Source organism: Corvus moneduloides, chromosome 6, assembly GCF_009650955.1.
Source record: "Corvus moneduloides isolate bCorMon1 chromosome 6, bCorMon1.pri, whole genome shotgun sequence".
NCBI classification, from domain to species: Eukaryota; Metazoa; Chordata; class Aves; order Passeriformes; family Corvidae; genus Corvus; species Corvus moneduloides.
This window is the reverse complement of record NC_045481.1, coordinates 12,081,887-12,104,242: the sequence shown is the minus strand read 5'-3', so window position 1 is coordinate 12,104,242 and position 22,356 is coordinate 12,081,887. Positions and strand designations below refer to the sequence as shown.

The 22,356-nt window shown below is 43.8% G+C and overlaps 1 protein-coding gene across 7 annotated transcripts in view; it reads left to right on the top strand.

The window, feature by feature from the left end:
* Positions 1 to 15,542: 15,542 nt before the first annotated feature.
* Positions 15,543 to 22,356, top strand: part of EVL (Enah/Vasp-like) — a 121,449-nt gene continuing 114,635 nt past the window's right edge. For 2 of the 7 annotated variants that reach the window (XM_032112807.1, XM_032112805.1), the window contains exon 1: positions 16,073 to 16,277. In XM_032112807.1, coding sequence (XP_031968698.1) covers positions 16,255 to 16,277 — 23 coding nt within the window. In that variant the 5' untranslated portion in view covers positions 16,073 to 16,254. Of the gene's footprint in view, positions 15,811 to 16,072; positions 16,278 to 22,356 lie in introns of those variants that run through there. The other 5 variants (XM_032112804.1, XM_032112801.1, XM_032112803.1 and 2 more) reach the window with 4 other exon arrangements.

The window sequence follows — 22,356 nt, the reverse complement described above, 5'->3', positions numbered from 1 at the left end:
GGTCTGCTTGTCTCTTCTGTCCTGGCTTACTAAACAAAAATAGTGCTGGAACTGCATGACTGCAACCCTTACAGGAGCTCAAAAAACCTGAGCCAGCATACTATTTTAAAATTTCATGGTATTTAATATGAGAGTGTTACAGAAATAGCAGAGGGGACACTCAGCCAGCAAGCTAGGGAACGTGGAAAAAGTTTGTAAGAGCAATAAATGCACACAAGGACGTTTCTCTAGCTATGAAGTGTGTTCAGAACTGTGCGGGGTGAATGCCTCACGTGTGCATTTAGCTGTTACCGCTATCCTGAGTACTGGTGCAGGTCTGGTTTAGTCAGTTCTCCCAGTTTCCAGCTGGCTTCGTCTCCTGAATCAGTTCCCCAAGGAGCTGTGTGAATGTCTGTCAGCACCACACCAGTGGGAGTGGCAGAGAAGGCTGTGATGCCCCACAAGGCAGCAGGGCAGCCCAAGTGGAAATGATGCTCCGTGTCTGACCCTCCATGCAGTGCTGCTGATTCCATCCTTGCAAGAGCTTGTATTTAGATCACTGCATGGTCTGATTAACCTGGTGGTTTGCTAAGGATTTCCATGCTAAATTGCTAAAACAATAGTCCTTTTTCCTCACCTAGGAATGCTTTCTATGGTTTCCAGTCTCTGATCTCTTTGTCACTTTGATCAAAGTCTGTCACTGCAACCTTAGTTGCACCCTGATGCCAGCTGTCATCTGTTGTTGCTATCAGGGCCTCTTCATCATCCTTTTGCTTCAGAGGTTTGGACACCTTTTGTGACTCTTAAAAGATTACAGTCCTGAGTGGACACTGCAAGACAAACAACACAGCTAAAGGTTCCCTGAAAAAACATTTAAAGGTATGCCTGGGTATTAAAGGTTAAGCCTGACCTTGCAAGAGCCCTTGTCTTCTATTTGAATGCAGTGGGATTATAATCTAATATCAATTTCCATCTCTGATTCCCCAACACCCATCTCAGTATGATAGGCCTGAACTGCAGTTCAGTTTCACAGATGGTACCTGCATCACAGAAAATATTAGATGACTAGTGCCCTAAATACGACAGAGTGCATTTGTCTACACATCTGTGTGTACAGAAAAATCTCTTTAATGGTAAAAAGCATAGTCACATAAGAAGAATATGAAGGGAGCTTGCTGGAAGACTCAGTGGTGACTTTTTAAGTGTTGGAGTAGGGTAAGCAAAATGAGAAGACCTTAAAACTGTGAATAAATATGGCAACTCAATGTAACATGTCTGCCTAAAGAAGCAGGCTTTTATGATTTTTTTATTTTACTACAAACAAGAACTTTGATAACTGCTGTGTTTTCCCAACAGTACAAAACATGTCAGATATTTTCGTGACCTGCTATTTAAAAAATAACCACATCAGATGCTTCAGCTTCCTTGAGGATTGTCGCATTTTCCTTCAGGACACGCATTTCTCATGGGCCATCAACATCTGTTCAGCTACTGCAGTGCGGGAGGATGGAGTCAAGACTTGCAGGGTCTGATTTTCTCTCCAGCCTCTGGGCACCAAAGGAGCTTTAGTGAAGACAGAGACAGGGGAGAGCCTTCATGGAGAGTCAGCATGCAGCAGCCCTGCCAGCGTGTCCTCAGTGGGATACACAGCTTCGAGTACCCCTTTCCTGTGGGGTGAATTCATGGACAGCTCAAAACTCTTGATTTGGAGGGGAGTTTTTCTAGCATCTCCTCAGGTTTTTGCTGTGTCTCTCTATTCTAAAGCTGTCTGAACAAAGATTTGAAGGAAAACGAATCCAAATGACCAAAAAAGTGAACATAAAGTAAATTAGGTAAACTAAATTAAACCATTGTATATATTATCTGATTCAGCATTCAAGTGACCTTAATTTGATTAAGCTTAATTCTTACATCAGAGTAAAGGATACTAAATATGAAATAGGGTTGATTTAATTAATGATGAGTGTGTCTGCAGGGATCTAATATGGTTTGATTCATTACAGAAATGTTAATTCAGATTACCTTTCTAGAGTTTTCTCATGTAGATAAACCTTACAGGACAGTTTATTAGTTATGCCTAAACTGGTGTAATTGTGTGTTTATTCCCCCTTGGCTCTAGATCTAGACCTTCCCACTGCTTTCCTCTTGTGGCAGTTCATGAGCACTTGGTTGTGGGATGTTTTGTTAATTTGTTAATCCAGGCAAAGGAAATTCATCAGGTTTCTGTTGTCTTAGTCACCCTTTCACCTGATTTGTGGCTTCGTGGTGCTCCACAGGGTGAAGACAGGACTGTGAATGTGTGATCAAGGTGGAGAGGGTGGGAACTCACCTCAGGTCAATGCTTTGTGCATGAGACACCCTGCTTCCACCCACACTGTTGGGTTACACAGCACATGGATGGAAGAAATTAGCTTTGCTGGAGTCACTTAAAGTCACATACCAGCAAATTTGATTTTCTTGGTGTTTAGGTACAACTGTGACATATTGCTTGGCTTTGGCTTGTACTCTTCTCCTCTGGCTTTTTGTCTCCCTTGCGCCTCAGTAGTACTACACAGCGTGTGGCTTCTGAACAGCTCGTGCCCTCAATGTACACGAGCTCTACTGACCCACTTTCTGACTGCTTTTCTTCCTTTTCTGTTGGTGTCCCTGAAGTTCTGTGAGTATACTTTTTGCTGCATGATTATGAAGGGAATGGACACACCATAATTGTGAAGATGGGATAGCTTGATAGCTTGATAGCTCAGCCACTCAGCTGGAGTGGCTGAGACCTGCAAGTCTTTATGTAGGGCGTTTAATTAGGATGGACTTTGTTTTCAAAGAATTGTGCAAAATGGTGCTGTGATTCAAGTGTAGAACTTGAACTGAAGCACCTGATCATTTTCAACAATTTCCCAAGCTGAAAATACTGGAGAGGCTTGAGGAGAGGAATGGATGGTAAATATGAACTAGATACAACAAAGATTATCTAATTCCATATCTTGGGTTTGTTTCTTTTTTTATTTATTTCTCTGAATAAGGGTAAACTGGTATTTGAAGAACAGAGAAATTCTCCAAAACATGTCCTGGAATTTGACATGAACCTTAACTTTGATGCAAAAGCCTCTGAACTTTGGGAAGTGAGGTGAAATATAATTTGCTTCAAAATTCACTTAAGGTCTATCCCCAGAGTACTAGGAAATGCTGGCTGTCCCTGCTAGCATCTTCACACTTTCTGGTTTCAGTTTGCACCAGGAATCACTCCCAAACAGTGGTCAAAGCAGTGCTGTCAGCCTCTAGAAGCTTCCTGTGATTATTTGGTTCATTCTGTCTGGAAACCAGGCTTTGAAACCACCAAGCTGTGCCCATCTCATCCTGTTGGAATATCAGCACACCCAGACACATAAACAATGTGCTTCTTCACGAGGCAATGAAAATCAATGAGGCTTTGAAAAGACATACTCTTTAAAGTCATGGCCTTATTTGGGAAGTTGCAAGAAGCTTGGCTGCCACAAGAGAATATTTTGGCTCCATTACAGTTTTCTTTTATATGGTTCTTCAGTGAGGAATCTCCTGGGTTTGTGCAGTGATAGCTTGCAAGTGTTGTGTGTCTTTTTTACCCCTTCCCAGGAATATTTGCTTGAGGAGAAACCAGTATGTTGGTGAAAAGAGGCCAAAGCAGGTTTTCTAAGATAAAATAAAAATTTCCCGGTATTTCAGTATTCCTGAGCAAACTCACATGTTTTTATCATAATTACTTCCCTATACACTTTTTTTTTTTCTCACTACTCATTTGTCGAGTGCTGCCTTCTGTTTATGTAAGTGTGGGATTGTTTAGGAATAATCTGGTCTGACATCACACTTTTGATCCTTACACTCCTTGGGAACATTTCCTTCATGTTCCTAATGCCTTGGGAACTGTGGTGGGATAAAAGAGCCTGCATGATAAAAGATAAATAATAAACTGAAGGGAGAGTGTCAGAGACAGAAGCATTTTAGGCTTGGAATTGTTTGGGGAGAAAGAGAGAGGAGAGAGATTATCTCAGCAGCATTTTGAAAGGGTTTCAAAAGAGGTAGTTGAAAAAGAGAAAGAGGAATTAGAGAAGAAAGGTGTGATTATAACCTAAAAATCACTGTGGCTGTTTCTGAATCCCCTGTCTATATGATATAGAGGTGGAATATAAAATTACTTCAGAAACTTAAGCTGCACAGTTTAGTGAATTCTGAAGGAAGAAGGGCCTTCGGGCCACGCTGATGTTGGAGACCTGGGGCACAATGATGAAGAATGCCACATGGATCTGTCACAACATGGATACCAGAAAGGACACCCTCAAGCATCAACAATACTCTTAAATAATTATATGTTTTGGGAAAGTTGAGAAGTGGAGGGGAAGAGGGTGAGGTCAGTACAGTCTGGCTGTGGGACTAGTACCTATCCTTCAGATTTTGCTTCCTACAAAGGCTACAAAATACCCTTCTCCCCAGGATCTTGGATCCTCTCCTCCAGCATCTTTACTGGGCTTCCCTTGACCTGTTCTTGTCATTCCTGTGCTTGTACTAACCCAACAATTTCAGCTTTTTTTGCTCTGTCCAGTGCCTTTCTACTCCTGAGGAGGTGGGGAGGCAGCTGCACAGGCTGGGCTCTGTCCCCAGCCCTGCACTGCAGTGGCAGAGGTAATATTTGGCTGGTGCTGGTGTGTCTTTGGAGAAAGGGCAGGGGGAGAGGGCAGAGTGCCTGGAGCAGAAGCAACCCAAGGGTCCAGCATAATACTAACATCACTTAATATTGTGTGCATCTAATACCAGCCTGAGGTAGCAAAAAGGGCAGTGCCCATGGCAGTGGATGGGAGAGAAAGAGGAAACTTGAGAGAGCTTGAGCTATTTGCAGCCAATGTGGGGAATGCATCTAGGAATGCAGGGCTGGAAGGAGCATGTGTCAGGCCAATGTGCAGTGCTCTGAGAGAGAAATGTGAGTGAAAATGTGGAAGAATAGGGATTCTTGTCTGTGGCTAGAAACCTAGAAGGAATTTCAGGAGCAAATGGAATAATTTTTGGATAGTATTTGAAGTTTTGTAATAATTTCTCATTTTATGAGTCTTGTGAATTGATTTCCAGAGCCTGGCTATTTCTGTCTTCCCTGTCAAGGTCATTGGGATGCACTGGTAGCTTCATTCATTAGAAATTAGCTAAGCTGGGATTTGACTAGGATGTTTATCTGGGGTGACCTGAACCATTTGCTTCAGGAAGTCATTCATACCTAAAAAGACAAATGTATCTCATGTTAAAGGACAGGTCATGCTCACCTCTCTTTCCCTCCAAAGATGAGGGAAGTAGGATTTGACTCATCAATAATTTAATACTTGAAGATACGAGTCAGTTGTCTGAACTCAGTTGGTGCCCAGTTCCATTTCAAACGATCTGGAGTATCCAAGTGCTGGATGTGTAGGTGGTAGCCATGACCAGAGCCCAGCTGGATGCCAGACACTGTACACATGCTCAGACCCCTGGATTTGAACCCCAAGCAATGCTAGGCAGGATGGCAGCAGGAATATGCGATGTTTCAGCTGTGAACACTGCTGGGAGGGAAAAGCTTTTGTTTGCTGCAGTTTGCTGTGGGGTTTGGTGTACAAATACGAGTCAGTAGAACTAAAGCCAGATCTCTGTGATTGCAAAACCCACTCCTGATTTCCCCTTCTGTCCTTTCCTGGTCCTGGTTACCTCCTTTGTGCAGTTTTGGGATGGACAAAAATGTATCCCGTTGCTTTTCCCAAGGTTATGACCTGATTGTGGGGCAGACTGGATGTGTTCTGCATGGCTTGCCTGTTAGTCTAGCCTAAGTGATGAAAAGGGCCCCTCAGCACAGGTAGGGAGGCAATTGGTGTTGTACTAAGCTTGATTCATGGTAGTGTAGGGCAATTTGTACTATTGCTCCTTACTTGGCTGTAAAAATGCTACCAGCTCTACCACAGGTAGTTAATCATGGTTGTACAGGCAAAATAGGCAGTTTTTTTAAAGAGAGAGTGAGAAAATGGGATCATTCTGTTGAGAAATGATAAGCCATGCAATTATAGGTGGGTGAGTAGTGTGCATGTGTGGCCTCCTGCTCTGCTCTCCCTCCCCAGCTGTCCTGGTTTCTTCTGGCTGAGTCTTGAACAGAAGCAGTGGATGGCCAGGGCTTATGGCTGCTGGATTAGGTCACAATAATGGTTTGATTTGTTGAAGACCTCCCTAGTTCAGACTGTGCATTGAGCAGAGGTCTGGGGACTGGCAGAGCCAAAAAGAGAATTCAGACTCCATCAGTAACTTTGCTACACAGTCCTGAAGCAAATAGTGGGGCTTTACTCGCTATTGCAGCCACCACCTCAGAAATCCTGTTTCTATTATAGAAGATACAGGAAGACTAGGAGATGCATGGAGAATGCTGGTTATAGAACACAAAACAAAGTGCCCCAAACATGGGGTCTGTGTTAGTGTTTTGCTTTTTTATGAATTTTAGTGCTTGTCCTTTCATTAGGAAATTGAATCTCATCCCTACTACCAGTGGAAACTGGGGAACTGATGATGTTCAGATGATGTGGGGTCCTAAATGCTGTCTGAATTCATGGATTGTGTAAAGGCTTTTGCTGTGATGCGTTTTTTGTAATTTTTATTCATTTGACCCTAACGTGTAACACACAGCTTATGTTAAAAAGGTATTTTTGTGTTAGTTTTGACACATCCTTTAATTAAAGAGTCCAACCTAATACTATTTCACTGAAAAAGCCAGTGGACCCTCTCCAACATGTCTGGCAGGAGCAGCAAAAAGCAGGAACTGTGATATTTCTCAGCTTCTTAAAAAAACAAACCAAAACCCCACAGTTTTTCAATCTTCAGTCTTTCTTTATGTGAAGAACAAGTGAGGGATAGAAACATGATATTCAAAACAATACTTTGCAACATAAGTTTCCTGCTTTGGTTTTGATTTGCCATAGAATATCATAAAACATTTCCCCTTGCTAGGTCTGGCTCAAAAATACTGGTTCTTACTGGATGCTCTGAGAAGAGATTGGTGAGGTTGGCACATATCCATTGACCCTCTGCAGAGGTCAGCATGGCCAAGCATTTCAGAGAAAGGCCCCCCTGAGGTGTCTCCTGGGTTGCAGAATATACTTGTGGCCACCCCTAACTTTCCTCCAGCCTTAAAGGAAGACGGTAGCATGAAGTCTCAACATTGTGGACTAATTGTGTCAGTGGTTCTCGTTAAAGATGATGTACAGTCTTCCTCTCCTATGTGTGCTTTCCTTAGGGAGCAAGCATTGTCAGTAAGTAAATTCCACATGAGGAATCACAAAAGGGAAGGGGTTGTGGGAATGACCTGATGTTGCTTGTGGAACATCTGCTGTAGCAGCCAGACACACTTCGGGAGCAAACTGTTCTGTGCCCAAGGGATGGGAAGGTCCTGCTCACAGAACCACAGAGTTGTGGAGGTTGGCAAGAACATCTGGAGATCAGAGTCCAACACCTGCTCAGGACCTTGTCCCATTGAGTTTTGAATATCTCCCAAGATGGTGATGCCAAACTTTCTAGGCAACCTGTGCCAATGTTTGAGCACTCATGGTAGAAAAGTTTCTTCTTATTTCTGAATTGAATTCCCTGTATTTCAGAATTTGTACCTGTTCCCTCTTGTCCCATCACCTCTGAGAAGAGTCTGACTGTCTTCTTTACTTCCCCATTGTGTATTTTTACACAGTGGTGAATGTGTCTATAATGATGTTATGCCAAAAGCCCTGCTGGAGTCAAGATTTGTCCATGCAGAGCAGGCCAGAACCTGGCTGGTGTGACAATGGTGTCACCCTCCTCTGGGTAGAAGCACAGCTCCAGTGGCACCACACACTGGCAACTCCCTCCTGCCAGCGAGGTCATTTGGGTTAGTGTGTAAAAGTGCTAATGAGTGGTAGGCTGTAATGAAGCCTTGGAGGAATCAGAACTTCATGTGTTCTCATGGGAGTGAAGAAATGTTGTTCTGAATTGCCACAGCTTAGGTCTGGTGCTGCTGTCAGAAGCCGTTTTCTGAACAAAGAATTCCACAGTGTGTGAATAATTCCTGCATACATTTAGTATAACATCTTTTGCATCAGTTGCAAGGGAAAGAAACACTTGTGGGTGGTTTTTTTGTAGGAAGAAGAGGGAGAATACATGCTAATGTGATAGCAATGCAGCTCAGTTTTGGCAGATCCCCAATCAACAGCACCTTACACTGGATAACCCCCACATGTAGCAGCCTTCCAGTACCTAAAAGAGAGCTGGAGAAAGACTTCTTACAAGGGCTTGTAGTGATAGGCCAAGGGGAATGGCTTCAAACTGAAAGAGGGGATGTTTAGATTAGATATTAGGAAGAAATTCTTTACTGTGAGGATGGAGAGGCCCTGGCACAGGTTGCCCAGAGAAGCTGTGGCTGCCCCATCCCTGGAAGTGTTCAAGGCCAGGCTGGATGGGTCTTGGAAGAACCTGGTCTAGTGGAAGGTGTCCCCAGCCCTTGCACATGTTGGAATGAGATGATATTAAGGTCCCCCCCCACCCCAGACCATTCTATAATTCTGTGTTCCAGGTGAAATTCCAGGCCTTGCTCCAATCTGAGCTTTCACATTATGCACATGTAAAATCCCTGTAAGCCAATAGGTCCAAAGACCTGGGTGCTGTGATCTTGTGCTGCAAGGAGCTTGCTCAACAGATAGGTCAGCCATGGAGTTTTATCAACTGCAGTGAGGTACCTTTGGCTAAGAAGCAGAGCTATAAAACTTAGCCTTCATTTTTCTCTTGTCTACATCCTACCATCTAACTAGAGAGTGCAGAGGTGTAAGTGTTACAACCCACCCTAGAAGGCAAGGGTAACCCAGGCTCTTGTTAATAGATCCCTTGGGGCAGGTTAGAGGGAAAGGACACTGAATGATCAGTGTTTGTAAATACACACATGCAGGGTTCATTGTAGAGCAATTTGGTTGCACAGGAAAACAGGTATGTAGCCACTTTGGCTGTTGTTATCTATGGCAATATGAAAGCATAAAAGTATCACTTAAGAAAATGTATAAGGAAAAGAAAGGATAAGAGTAGAAAGATCTCACCACCCACAGGTCTCACACTGAGGATTGGTTGTTTTATTTTTGATGTTTGTTGGTCAAAGGGATGGTTGCAGACTGATTCCATCAGGTGATGGTGGTAATCCCAAATAGGCAGCAGAGAAAAATCCCCAACACCCCCCTATGGGGTTTATATTGACTCAGGTTTAGGTAGGAACGCCCAGGTACCTCCCTTGGGGCGGGAACTTTAAACGGATGATGTAATGTTGTGGATCATGGGACATTGCGGGAGTATTTGACACTTTCTGAGATGATACATGCCTGTTACATCAGTGGTTGAGTCCATTATAGCCCATTATGGCCCATCAGCAGAGATTAAAACCTTCAGGCCACGGTACTGCCCGGCAGGGGAGTTATCACAGCTGAGTTCACTGGAGTAAGGACAAGGAGACACAATCCTCCTGGCGGGGTTTGCCTCCTTCCTTACCTCGCTCAACACCAGCTGTAGCCTGCAGGGCTGTGCTCACCCCCTGCACCTGGACTTTCCCCCTGAATGTCTGGGCCATCAGCATTCCAGTTTCTCTTCCAGTACCACTTGTGGATACATTCCTCTCCCCAGACCTGGGATGATTTGACAATAATATCCCCATTATAGTATCACATGTTCCTGTCACAGTCCAAATTCCAGTTGATAGGTATATCAGCTGGAGGTGTGGGCTTCAGGGGTGGTTGCAGGTGGACAGCTGTTGCTTTGCAATTTGCTCCAGTGGGCAAAAGCCCTTCTATGATCTTGGAAATGTTTAAGCCACTAACTGTTTCAGTCTCTCACAATGAGAAGACCCAACTGTTACTAGGAATGCTCTTCTAATGTTTACCAGAGAAAATGTCTAGTAGACACTGATATTTTCCATGCAGAGTAACTTCTGTCTTGCCAGTATACTTGATAATGAATCCCAAATTCAGGCAATAATGTGCCCATTTGTGTGGGGGAAGTTGCTTGGTTCATGGTGGCTGCTACTTTTGCCTGCAAGCATGCCACTGTACAGTTGTCTTCCTTGGAGATGACAAGAAGCCAGGGTGTTTGTGGTGGTATGTGTACTTGTATTCATGTCTGAAGTACACAGGTGTGTTTGTTGAGATGTGATGTATACACCCTGCATGAGCATCCAAATGTTTTATTTTGAAGTGCCTTTTAGTGGATGACCATGGCTTATTCAGACTCTATTTTCAGTTCCACTGATATTTCATTTGATAGTGCTGATAATGCTGGTCGAGTTTTAGCCTCTCACTTCCCCTTTTTCCCCACTTAATCCCTCATAACTTGGAAAAAGTCAAATTGACTATTTTCAGCTGGCTTTAAGGAAGTTTCCAACATACATTTATTTTCTCTGATAGTGTCTTCTGTGTTACTCTCTGTTTTTGTACAGATGCTAATCAGCAAAGATGTAGCAGGTGTAAGACACTTTGGCTGTCAGGTGAATATTGAGGCAGTGTAATTCATTATTACAAAGTGGACTTCTGTCTGCAGCATGATTCAAATTTTTCTGTGCTGAACTGAAAAAAAAGGTTGATAATTGTTTATCTAGGAGAAATAATACATTACTGCCTTGCACTTCAAATTTGTATAGCCTTGTCCCTTTCCTTGGAAGGGATTTTTTTGTTTGTTTTTAATCAGTAGGATCATAGAATGGTTTGGGTTGGAAGGGACCTTACAGACTATCTAGTTCCTATCCCCCTGCCATGGACCTTCCACTAGTCCAGGTTGCTCAATGCCCCATCCAGCCTGGGCTTCAACACCTCCAGGGATGGGGCATCCACAGTTTCTCTGGGCAACCTGTGCCAGGGCCTCACCACCCTCACAGTAAAGAATTTCTTCCTAATACCTATTCTTAACTGACCTTTCAGTTTGAAGCTGTTGTCCCATGTTGTGTCACTACATTTTGTGTGATTTAAAATGTTTTCTCATAAACAGGAAGGAATACCCAAATCTTGGTCATATTGACCAACATTTGCAACCTATACAGACTGAATTAGTTTTTGGATGTTTGGCAGTTTGACCATATTTCTTCTTTTGCTAATTTGAATTTATCTCATATATCCATGTCTGTTGTTTATGTAAACTGCTTTTCCATTTTCAGCTTTCTATGGCAGTCAGCACCATGCACTCCTACACTTGACTGCATATTTCAGGCACTGTTGCAGTGATCAATAACTTAATAATCCGTATGGAGCTTTTAGTTTTCACCCCGACTGGCTCAGTTCTGTTGGATTGCTAGTTGTGACTTGGTGCTATCCCCAAGGGCTGATAGAAAATCAGTAAGAATCCCATTCTCTCTGGTTCACTCCAGTGCATCTTCCCTAAAGCACTAGAATAACGCAGATGAGGCTGTATTTGGAAAAACATCCCCTCTCAGCCCTGTGAGTTGCTGTGCATTCATCTGCACCTGGTACAGGGTATCTGTTCATGAAATTGGTATGTGATACTCCCAGTATGATAAGAGTAAAGCCCTGGGAGAAGAATGTGGGGAAGGCATCAGCCATCCTGTGATCAGGAATCTCAAGCTCTGAGATTTGCAAAGCATGCAGCATACTTGGGCCAAAGTTGAGAGGGAAAAAATTGATTTTTTCTGTGCAAGCATTCATGTGCTGTGATAATTCCAAGCTATATAAATGAGGTAGGATTTTTTTGGTGAAGGTTGACATCAGAGAGCCAAACTTTCATGGTCAAGCTGAAAAGTGGAGAGTGAAAGGAGAAGCCTGAAATGTGTTGGATTATTCTTGTGCATCAAAATTCACATTGTATTTTAAGGCAACATGTAACAGAAATCCCGTTGATAAAAGGAGGGAAAAGATGTTCCTTTTTGCCCCACCCATCCTTCCCTTTAAGAGCGGAAGCTTTGAGTGAGTACTCCAATAGTGAATACATCCTTGTTCAGTAAACTTAAGGGCACTGCAATTATTTTCACAATTTCCCCAGAACCTGAACAAACTAAGGTAGCCACTCCTTTCCTGTTTCAATAAACATTTTAAACCTTATTTTCTTCAGCCCAAGAAAGATTTTTGAGCTTGGAGACAATCCTGTTGAAAGGAGATTTTTCAGCATATTCTGGGATGCTGCCTGTGATTGCCACATTCTCCACTGTGCAGAAATGTTGGAGCTGCAGTGAATGAACACTCATTAGATATGCTCTCTTTGGCTCATTTCCCTTCTCCTTTCTGTTTTCTTCCTCATGAATTGAAGTGAATGCTGAATTTTTCAGCACAGGGGGTTTTTTAGAGTGGTCTGAATATCACTTCAACATAATGATAATGCAGGCTTAATGACAGAAGTCCACTGTGTTAGTGGCTTTCTTCCTTTCTTGAGCAAGGGAATAAGTAGTTACCTCATTAAAATATCTCAGTCTGTTTGTGATCGGATAATGTCACCAAGCATCTGGCAAAGGCTTTGGTGGAATTTCAGGTCAAGAGGACAAATACTGATCCACTGATATACTGAACAACAATAATGCAAGATGCTACACTTGAGGAAACCAGGCTCTTAGCAGAGTATCGGCACAAGGCCCTTGGATGCCAGGGAAATACTAGATAAAGCCAGAAATTTCACCACTACCCTCTGCCTTGTTGTGGTTTGTCATATTTCCAGGCTTTTTTTGCATCCTTTGCTTTTCTGACAAGCTTTCATCAAGGATAACCACTTCTATTACAGTCTCACTTGTTTGTTAGAGCCCAGCATTAAAATTGCAAATTGTTTCCCAAAAGCTACTGATTGTCTTCAGTGGGAGGGACACTCAATGTCACATCTTTTTGGCCTCTGATCAGAAGGTGGGGTCTGGGTCCCACAGTTCCCATTACATTAATTGTCCCACCCAATGTTTAGTAAATTTTTCTTCCATGTGACATAATTTCAATTTTTGGTAAAGTGTGGAACATTTGTCATCAAAGGTCTGGACTGGTTATACTGGCAGGCAGGGAATAAACAACTTCTTATACAAAATTTCATTGATGGTTGTGGTTTCTGACATAATTTCCATCTGCTTCTCAAGACCTTCAGTCTGGCTCAGGGCATAAGAAGTTACAGTCTTTGCTAAAAAGTTGTAAGCAGGTATTGTAGCCTTGCATTTATTTATGTGTTTGGCCATTGCATGTGTTCATGTGACTTTGTGAAGCCCCTGTGAGTTCTGTTTGGTAAAATTTCATGCTGAGCCTCATTCATGCCTACAGTAGGACATGATGGTCTCAGATCTTACTGTTGAATATGGGAATCCTAGTAATTGATTAACCAGAGTTGAGACTATTGGTTGTCTCACAAGACAGAAGTTCTGCTGTTTCTGTCTGTAATGCTATCAGCTGTTGTGAAAGCGCTGGCCAAGAAAAAAATTTGAACTGTTATCCTAATGAAACCTTTCAACAGCTGACCTCTGCTATATATGAAAACTTTCTGGAGGATGTTTGCTTTTCTAGTCCTTCACAGTGAAGTCATTGATGACAGAAGCCTTGACTTGAACAGCTGACTATTTATTTGCATAGTGGCTGTTGTGAAATTGCAGAAATTGGAAGACCAGACAGTGATTTTGTCAACTTTGTTTCAAGAAGAATGCTTAGGGGAAGCAGTATGTTGGCTCTTAATTCTGTAGAAAGGCTTTATTTTACATTACAGCATGAAAAAGAAACACTTTTCAATTGAAAACCAGCCCTCTTCCACTTGATTGAAGTTAGAGGAAGATTGGGGTGAGCAAGAAAACAGAAGTTCAGAATTCCATCCTTCCCCCATGAGGGATCTTGGCTAGCTCTGGAGGTATAAAACTATCTCCTACAAAGTCAGTAGCAGAACAGTTGCTTGCAAGGAGAGCCTCTCCTGTGCCCAGCTGCTTGAGTGCTGTATACAGTGAGCATACTTGTAGTGAATTTCAGCCTAAATATGGAAGGCAGCTTCTCTTGATGGTTGCATTGTTCTCCTCTCTGCCAATTTTAATCTTTTATTAGGCTGTAGCCAGAAGCACCTACCTCGCAGTCCTTCTCTTGCTGGATGCTTGTGGAAGAATTAATTTCTGTCAGATGGTGTGACTGCATGTGTTTTAGTGCTCCTACAGCGTGCCTTTATTGTCACTTAACACTATCACATTTGTTTAAAGGAAATAAAATGAAACCCAAGGTCACTACTACATTAAAAACACCATGTCTCAAATAAATGTGGATTTTTTTTTTGTTTCCAGTGCTGGGGTTTTTTGCCATGAGTGCCTTTTCCTTTCATTCCAGCCCTTTCTGCCTATATTTTTCAGAGTCATGAGATCAGATGCCACAGTTACCGTGGCCTGTCCGCAATCACTGTGTTTAGGAGACGTGGCAGTCTGTACACTTTGGATGCTTTTCCAGCCTCCAAATCCTGCAGCTCAGTGGGACACCCATTGCCCTAGAGCACAGTGAACCTCAGGAGCTGTAGTTGGGTTTGGACACTTAGGACTCCAGCCAAAATCCTCCATGTGTTTCCTTGTGCTAGAAACCAGCCCTAGCAGTAAAAGAGGCAAACCAGTGGGGAGCAGCCCCAGAGGTAACTTTGAATTTCCTGTCTTCCTGTGGTTTTCCCAGGCAGCAAGTTCTCCCACTGCCCCATTCTCTCTCCTTCCCAGGGTTGGGGTTGATTTCCCAGGATTTGAATCTCCCTCATTTCCAGCAGTCCTCACCTTTCACCTGCTCTCCAGCCAGCAGGCGAGTGGCAGAGCCTGTCCTCCCTCTGGCCAGTGCTGGCACCCCTGGGTGTCCCCCCACTGTTGTGGCTGATGCTGAGGCTGCTCTGGGGTGTGCAAAGCCCCAGGGTAAAACCTCCCCCTGGCCCTCCCCATCATGCTGCCGAGTTTGTCTGCCTGGGCAAAGCCTCTCCAGTCTCTCCCGCAGCTGACACCCATACAATCCCAAGCATCCCTGGTGATGGGAGTCATCCAGCCTGTGATTCTTGCACATCCAGAATTTCCAAGGGATTTGCTACAGGGATGGCGAGCTCTGGCTCCTGGTGTTTGAGGTGTGTTCCCCAGCGCCGTGAGCTGTGTTTATTCAACCTCCGTGTGCATCGCTGCTGGGCCGTGTTGTTTCAGAGCAGCAGATGTGCCGTCCATTGCCAAGCTGTTCCAGGAGCTTGTCCGTGTGCTTCCACGCTCCACCGCAGTGGGACCCCCCCACCCAGAGTAGGTGCAGGCTGCACCCCTGAGCCCGGGGTGCCTCGTGGCTCCCCCGGGAGTGCGTGGCTCCCTCTCCCCGGGGAGAGCCCCGGCTCGCCGGGCGGTGCTGGGCGGCCAGCACAGGCTGCTGTGGCCGTGCCGGGGAAGTTGTCCCCGTGTGTCGCCCCTGGGGTGCGCAGCGGACGCTCTGCCCCCTGCGCTGGCTGCGCTGTTGCCATGGAGATTGCGTGCGCTGTTGCTAGGCAGCTGAAGCATCCTCGCCTGCACACTGCAATGCCACGAAATGCTCAACTTTCCTCATGCCTATCTCCTTTCTGTGATCTCGCAGATATGACTCCTTTGGCTCTTACCCCGCTTCATTCAGTTGCACTGCTGCGATTGCTTGGTGTTAACCCTGTAAACCCTAAAAAAGCCCGCGTGGCACTGCAAATAGGGTTTATGGCGATGAGTTCAGGGCTGAAGGAGTTAAAGTGGTTGGGGATAGACTACAGAGGAAATGATTTCTAGCAGATAAACTACTTTAAATGTTCTGGCATTCATGGAAGGGGAGGTTTGTGGATGCAGTCTTTTGTTCCATCACTGATGGTTTAGATGAATAAAAACACAGACTAAAATATCACTACAAGGTAAGAAAACCAGCTTGAATGGGCCTAATTAATCTCTTGGGTTACGATATATATTTAGTTTTTTAGTAACCTCTGCTTGTGCTTGCTGATTTTGATGGAGCATGTGAATGATAGTTTAGCTGTGAAGCCTGTCGTGTACCATATTTGATTATTTGGCTTGAATAATAAAGATATCAGCCTGTATTCTTGGAGTATACTGCATTAATCAGACTTGCAGGAATGATCACATGGTACTCTATCGCCTTTTCCTGTTAGCTGCTGCTTGTCAGCAGCTGGCTGAGCTGTAGGCTGCAGGCCAGTATCTGCATACCCTTTCTCCTCAGAATATTTCAAATATACTGTCTCGTCATTATGCATTTTGCTGCAGTTTGACAAACTAAATGGTCCTCCTGCACGTTAAGAAGATTATTTTAAATTTCAGAGCATTTGTGTAGTTGCTAGGCCATGTATGCATTTGAAGAATTCAGGTAGGCTCTCTGTTTTATACATCAGTGTGCTTGGTTTTTGTTCTCACAAGGTTTTTGCTGTGTAATGTCAGTCAGCTCTACAGCTAGTTTCTTCAATGTGCAGATATTTATTGCGTTTTAGAATCTGTACCCTGTGCATGGGGAGAAGTGCTTGAAGGGTTCGGTGCAGGTAACGCTAGCTTAACTGCATGATGAAGTGCAAAGCTGGGTAATTGATTATATCTTGCACAAATTTCATAGCCATGCAGCCAGAAACAGCGAGTACAGGGTAGTTATAAATATAAACCAGAAACTGTTCTCTTTAAAAGGGTCTTTGCTATTTTTAGTTCTGGAGAATCTGACAGATGCTCCTTCAAGATAAAATACTGATGGTGATAGAGAAGAGAAAATTGATGCTTGGATTGTACACAGGATTATATTTTATGCTGCTGCAGAGTGTACATGTCTTTTTCATAACCTTGTAGCTGCAGAATTCCTTATTAATTACATTTAAAATCAGAATATTGTTAAGTTTGCTGGGGTTGGTTTGTTGTTTGCAAACATTTGAGCAACTGTGATTGTTAGAATATAAAATTAGCACTTTTTATTTGATATTGGTTCTGCTCAGTATTGCCTCTGCCCCCTCTCCTCCTCCATCCCCACCCCCAGTATAACTCCATCCTTATGCAAGTATTGAGGTCTATTAAACTGTAACAGATAGTTGAAGACATAAACCGGAATTTCTACCCTCACTAACAGAAAATTATTTTTCTATGGAGTTTGGGACTTGAAAAAATTCTGGTCAGTAGTTGTGGGGTAGGGAGTGTCTCACTTTTTGTACAAATTTTTTGCTTTGTGTTCAGTTCTTATAACTTGTGTTATAAAATTGTCCAGATAAAATGGTGACAATGTTGGAACAGCACTAGGCATCACCTCACAATATGTTTGTCTGTATATCATTATTATAATGTATCTTAAAAATACCTTTTCTTCTTGATTCAAAAAATAGATTGTTTGACCAAGTATGTAACTAGAGGAGATGATGGATTCTCTTTCTATAAACAATGAGCATTCTTTATCAAGTACCTTAAAATTAAACTTTCTACCCTCAGATGGGATATTTTTAATATTATTTCTGCCTTTTGTTAGGCAAATATATTGGCAATTTCCATTATGTTGTGACTTGCTCCTCAGTTCTGTGTGTGAGTGGTGGTAAAAGCAGAAAAAGCAGGTACAGGACACCCCCACTCCCCAAAATGTTCTGATTCCAGCTGCAAGGGCTGAGGGATCCAAGCTGGCTGTGTATATTCCTCCTGTTGTGAAATGCAGCATGAATGCTGTCTAAGGGGAAAGATTTTACTGGAAGACCAGATAATGCTGTGTAACTGCTGTTGTCAGGGCTGTCAGGAGATGCTCAGAATCTTGACATTGCTGATTGTTGGCAGTAAATTAGGGTGCAAATGGGCCCCAAACTTACTGTGCTACTTTCTATGCCCACAGAGTTGTTTGTATTTCAACCAGTTGGTTGGGTCCTATTCTTAATTGAGTGAAATTCTCAATAAATCTACAATGAGAAAAAAAAAAAGGATGTTTTTAAAATTCTGCTTTAAAAGCCTTAGCTGTCTTTCAGTGGCTTTCCTAGACATCGTGGGCCAGAAAGACACCTAGTTTTATGGCAGGAATGGTCAAATGCTGATTACACACCCATTAGGCTTATTAAATTACTTGTCGTCCTCTCTTAGACTTGATTTGAAAATAGTATTAACATCTGATGTGCAGACTGCTAGACATTTTCTTTTAAATTTTCTGCACTGACAGGGCTGGTGTTTCTGTACAGCAGCACTTAAATGGCATTTATTTTATTAGGAATTTCTGTGGCGTTTTGTTGAGGTTGCATCTGCATGTTGATGGGTTTTTTATGGTGTGATTATTCTTGTGCCTGTGGCTATTTTAGATTTTGATGGTATCAAAACATATCTTGTGAGATAAAGCTGAAAAAGTGGTCTAGTTGAGCAGTGGGGTGGAAGCCTCCCTCCCATGGGCTCCTGGAAGCAAAGTGGCTGGAGCAGCAGAGGGCACTCTTCTCTGGTGTAAGGGCCCCTGCTCCATGGAGGCCCCACTCTCTTTCAAAGGTTCCTGTCTTCCATGTGCACAAAACCCAGGCTTGCACTCATCTCTCACCTTGACTTTACCCTGAAGTGAAAGCTCATGTGTGAGTTGCTGCAGCAGGGTTGTTGGCTCCAGTGCACCCACAGGCCTTGAGTACCCAAGTGTCCCCAGAACTGGGGAGCCCAGTGGTGCCTGCTAATGCAAATCCATCCTGGTGATCCCAGTGGTGCCTACTCATGCAGACCCATCCATGACACCTCTGCATGTGTTACTCTGCTTTTTTTTTTCCTGCCTCCACACGGAGCCTTAAAGACCTGCAGGACTCCCCAGATGGGTGGTGCAGGCTGCGGCACCCTGAGCCCATGCCAAGAGGCATCCCTGCAGTCAGGCCACCCAAGTTCCCCCAATTTCATTTTGATGCAGCCATCTTCACTTCCCTGGTGAAATGGTGCCAGGTTATTTTTGTGAAGTGTTAAGCAGCTGCTGGACCTCTCTGAAGAATTGTCTCACTTAAAGTCTGTAAGTGACTCTGGTGTACTGTTCATGAAAAACTATTTGTAAAGCCCTTTGGGATGAAATCTTACCCATGTGGTTACTGGCTGGATGAGGAGAGACTTAAGCCTTTGAAAAAATAGGGAGTAAATCCATCGAATAATCTCATTGTTCCTTGTATCAGCCAAGCTTGGTTTATCTTCCTCTTGGAAAGAACCTAATATCCCCTGAAAAACTTTGATTGCTTTTAAAGCAGGGGTTAATGGAGCTGAGCCCCTTCGCAGTCCATATGGGCTTCTGGTTTCTGTATGCTATGGGCTGGGCCCATTTTATTGCTGATTTCTGCACTGTCTTCATAAAACCCCAAAGCTCATGTACATTTGAGTTATAGTTGGAGGCAGGATTGTGCATAAGCCGTGCTTTTATGATCTGCTGCTGACCGTGTTGTTGTAAGATGACTTTGCACGTGAAGCCATCAGGAGGATGGTGCACTTGGCCACGAGCAGTACTCCTCATTTGGTATCTTCCGCCCAGATTTAGCTCTCTAGTGGCAGAACACAAATGCTTTTTCTTTTCTTTTGTTGCTATGCCTTTATCTTTCTGGGATATTACTTGGTATTCTTCGCAGTGAGCTGGTGTCTGTCTATTTCTGCTACACCGCCCACCACAGCATCGCAGTATTTTTAACTACATCTTCTATTCCCTCATCCAATGAGCAAAACTGAGAATGCTACAGGAAGGAAAATGAGTCTCTCAAAGCAAGCTGGCTCTGAACAGAGGAATTGAAACCCACCGATGAATAGAAAGCAAAGCTCAGAATGAACGTAGAACATTGGGATGCCATGGTGCATGGGAAGCCTCTCACCTGCTGATGCCCAAAGCAGCAACAGGATCAGGAGGTGTCCTCTGGGAGCAGGTGATCCCCCATGCCTTTGGGCAGATGGAGGCGTTGAGTTTATTGTGCCTTTAAGCATTTCATGACTGCGTTTAGCTGCACAATTGGATCAGCACACAAGAATTCTGATGTCTAAGCTTCTTTTGCTGCCAAGCAAGAAAAACCTGAATACCCCAAATTAGTGAAGAATTTTGGTTTAATATGATTCTGCAAAAATGAAATCTTGTGGCAGAATGCCTGCTCTGACTTTGACTGCAGCATTCTCCTCTCTCTGGTGACCAACAACAGGACACAAGGAATTGGAATGAAGCTGCATCAGGGGAAGTTCACACTGGACATTAGGAAAAGATTCTTTGCTGAGAGGGTGGTGGGTCACTGGAACAGTTCCCCAAGGACATGGTCACGGCACTGAATCTGTCAGAGTTCAAGGAGTGCCTGGGCAATGCTCTTAGTCATGTGGTTTAGTTTTAGGTAGTCCTGTGAGGAGCAGGAAATTGGACTCAGTGATAGCTGTGGTTCCCTTCTAACATGAGATATTCTATGATCCTGTGATTTCACTGCTGACAGTTTCGGTATTTCCAGGGTACATGGCATGTTTATTAAAGAACAGTACAGAGGACAAGCATGATCATTTTGTAAAGACAGATATTACAGTAAAAGGCAGGTGACTTTTCCTGCCCCCTTCCCCAACAAATGGTAAGATGATTTATCAGAGGGACAAAAGGCTGGTGCTCCAAAGGCACACAGGCCTGTCTCCTGTAGCTTTTCCTGCTGAAAATTCCATAAGAAGGAGGCCTTTAAAATAATCCTAATTTTCAGAAGTGAAACTGCAGTTTGGATAGCCAAGCAGCTTTAGGAACCTGCAGGTGAGGTGACAACCAGCATGGGTTCACCAAGGGTGAATCATCCCTGACAAATATGGAGGCCTTTGCAGTGAGGTTACAGTGTTGGTGGATAAGGGAAGAGTGACTGCCATCATCTGCCTGAATTTGTGCCAAATGTTTGACACTGTCTTGCACAACATCCTTGACTCTAAACTGGAGAGGCTTGGATTTGACAGATGGACAACTCCAGGGATGAGAAGTTGGCTGGATGGTCCCACTCAAAGAGCTGTGGTCAACAGCTTGATATGAGAGTGGACACCACTGGTGAGTGAGTGTGGCATTCTCAGGGGTCAGTGTTGGGACTGGCACTGTTCACATATTTGTTGGCAACATGGACACACCCTCAGCAGGTTTGCCAATGACACCGAGCTTTGTGGTGCAGTCAGCACACTGGAGGGAAGGGGCCTTGACAGGCTTGAGAGGTGGGTCTATGTGAACCTCATGAAGTTCAGCAAGGCCAAGTGCAAGGTTCTGCATCTGGTTCAGGGCAATCCCAAGAACATGGAAAGTGTACATGGCAGGGAGGTTGGGACTAGATGATCTTTAAGGTCCCTTCCAACTGAAACCATTCTATGACTCTATGACAATAGAAAAGGATTCCTGTTCCTTGCTGCAAAAAATATGATCGTATTGATGAATAAGAAGCATCAGGAGAGTTGCCAAAATACTATTTCAAGTTGCTATATGAGTGTAGCTTCTGTGTAGAGGTGTAATGGGATTGCAGCACTACGCAGAAGTGGAACACATTGTTGTTCCAAGTTGGTGACTCTGACCTTCCAGGTTAGATGGAGCAGCTAGTGAGAAACACACCAAATGGTGCAGTTAATCTTTTCTGACAAGAGGGGAAAAAAATTTGTGGAGTAATTGTTTCTGAGTTCAAAAGGTGTTAAAATGAAAGGGAGAAAGCAAGTTAAAAATGGAGAAAATTCAAGGATGGTATCTTGGCAGACCATAATCAGTTCTGACCTGCATAGCTGAACTCTCCAATTGCATTATCATGTTCAGAATATCCTGTAGGTGCTTAATAAATAACTGCAAATGTGTGCACCTGGAAGCTGCAGGCTTGCCAAGTCTCTGCTTGCTCAAGGCTCTCTCTGCAATGGAGTGTCCACCAGTGAACCAGCTGCTTATGTTCCTCCCTTTTGTGCTCACGTGGGTACGCGCAAATTCATAGAATCATGGAATGGTTTGGGCTGGAAGGGACCTTAAAGACCATCCCCTTCCAACCCCCCAGCCATGGGCAGGGACACCTCCCACTAGACCAGGTTTCTCAAAACAACATCCAACCTTTCCTTGACCACTTCTAGGGATGGGGCATCCACAGTTTCTCTGGGCAACCTGTGCCAGTGTCTCACCATCCTCACAGTAAAGAATTTCTTCCTGATACCTGACCTAAACATCCCCTCTTTCAGTCTGAAGCCCTTCCCCCTTGTCCTATCCCTCCATGACCTTGTAAAAAGTCCCTCTCCAAGCCTCTTGTAGCCCCTTTAGGTACTGGAAGGTGCTGGAAGGTCTCCCTGGAACCTCCTCTTCTCCAGGCTGAACAACCCCAATTTTCTCTGCTTGTCTTCATAGGAGAGGTGCTGCAACTCTCAGATCATCTTCATGGCCTCCTCTGGACTTGCTCCAAGAGGCTGATGACCTTCTTATGCTGGGAGCCTCAGAGCTGAATGTGAAACTTGATAAAAATACATTGTTGAGACAGAAGTTTTTGATTATC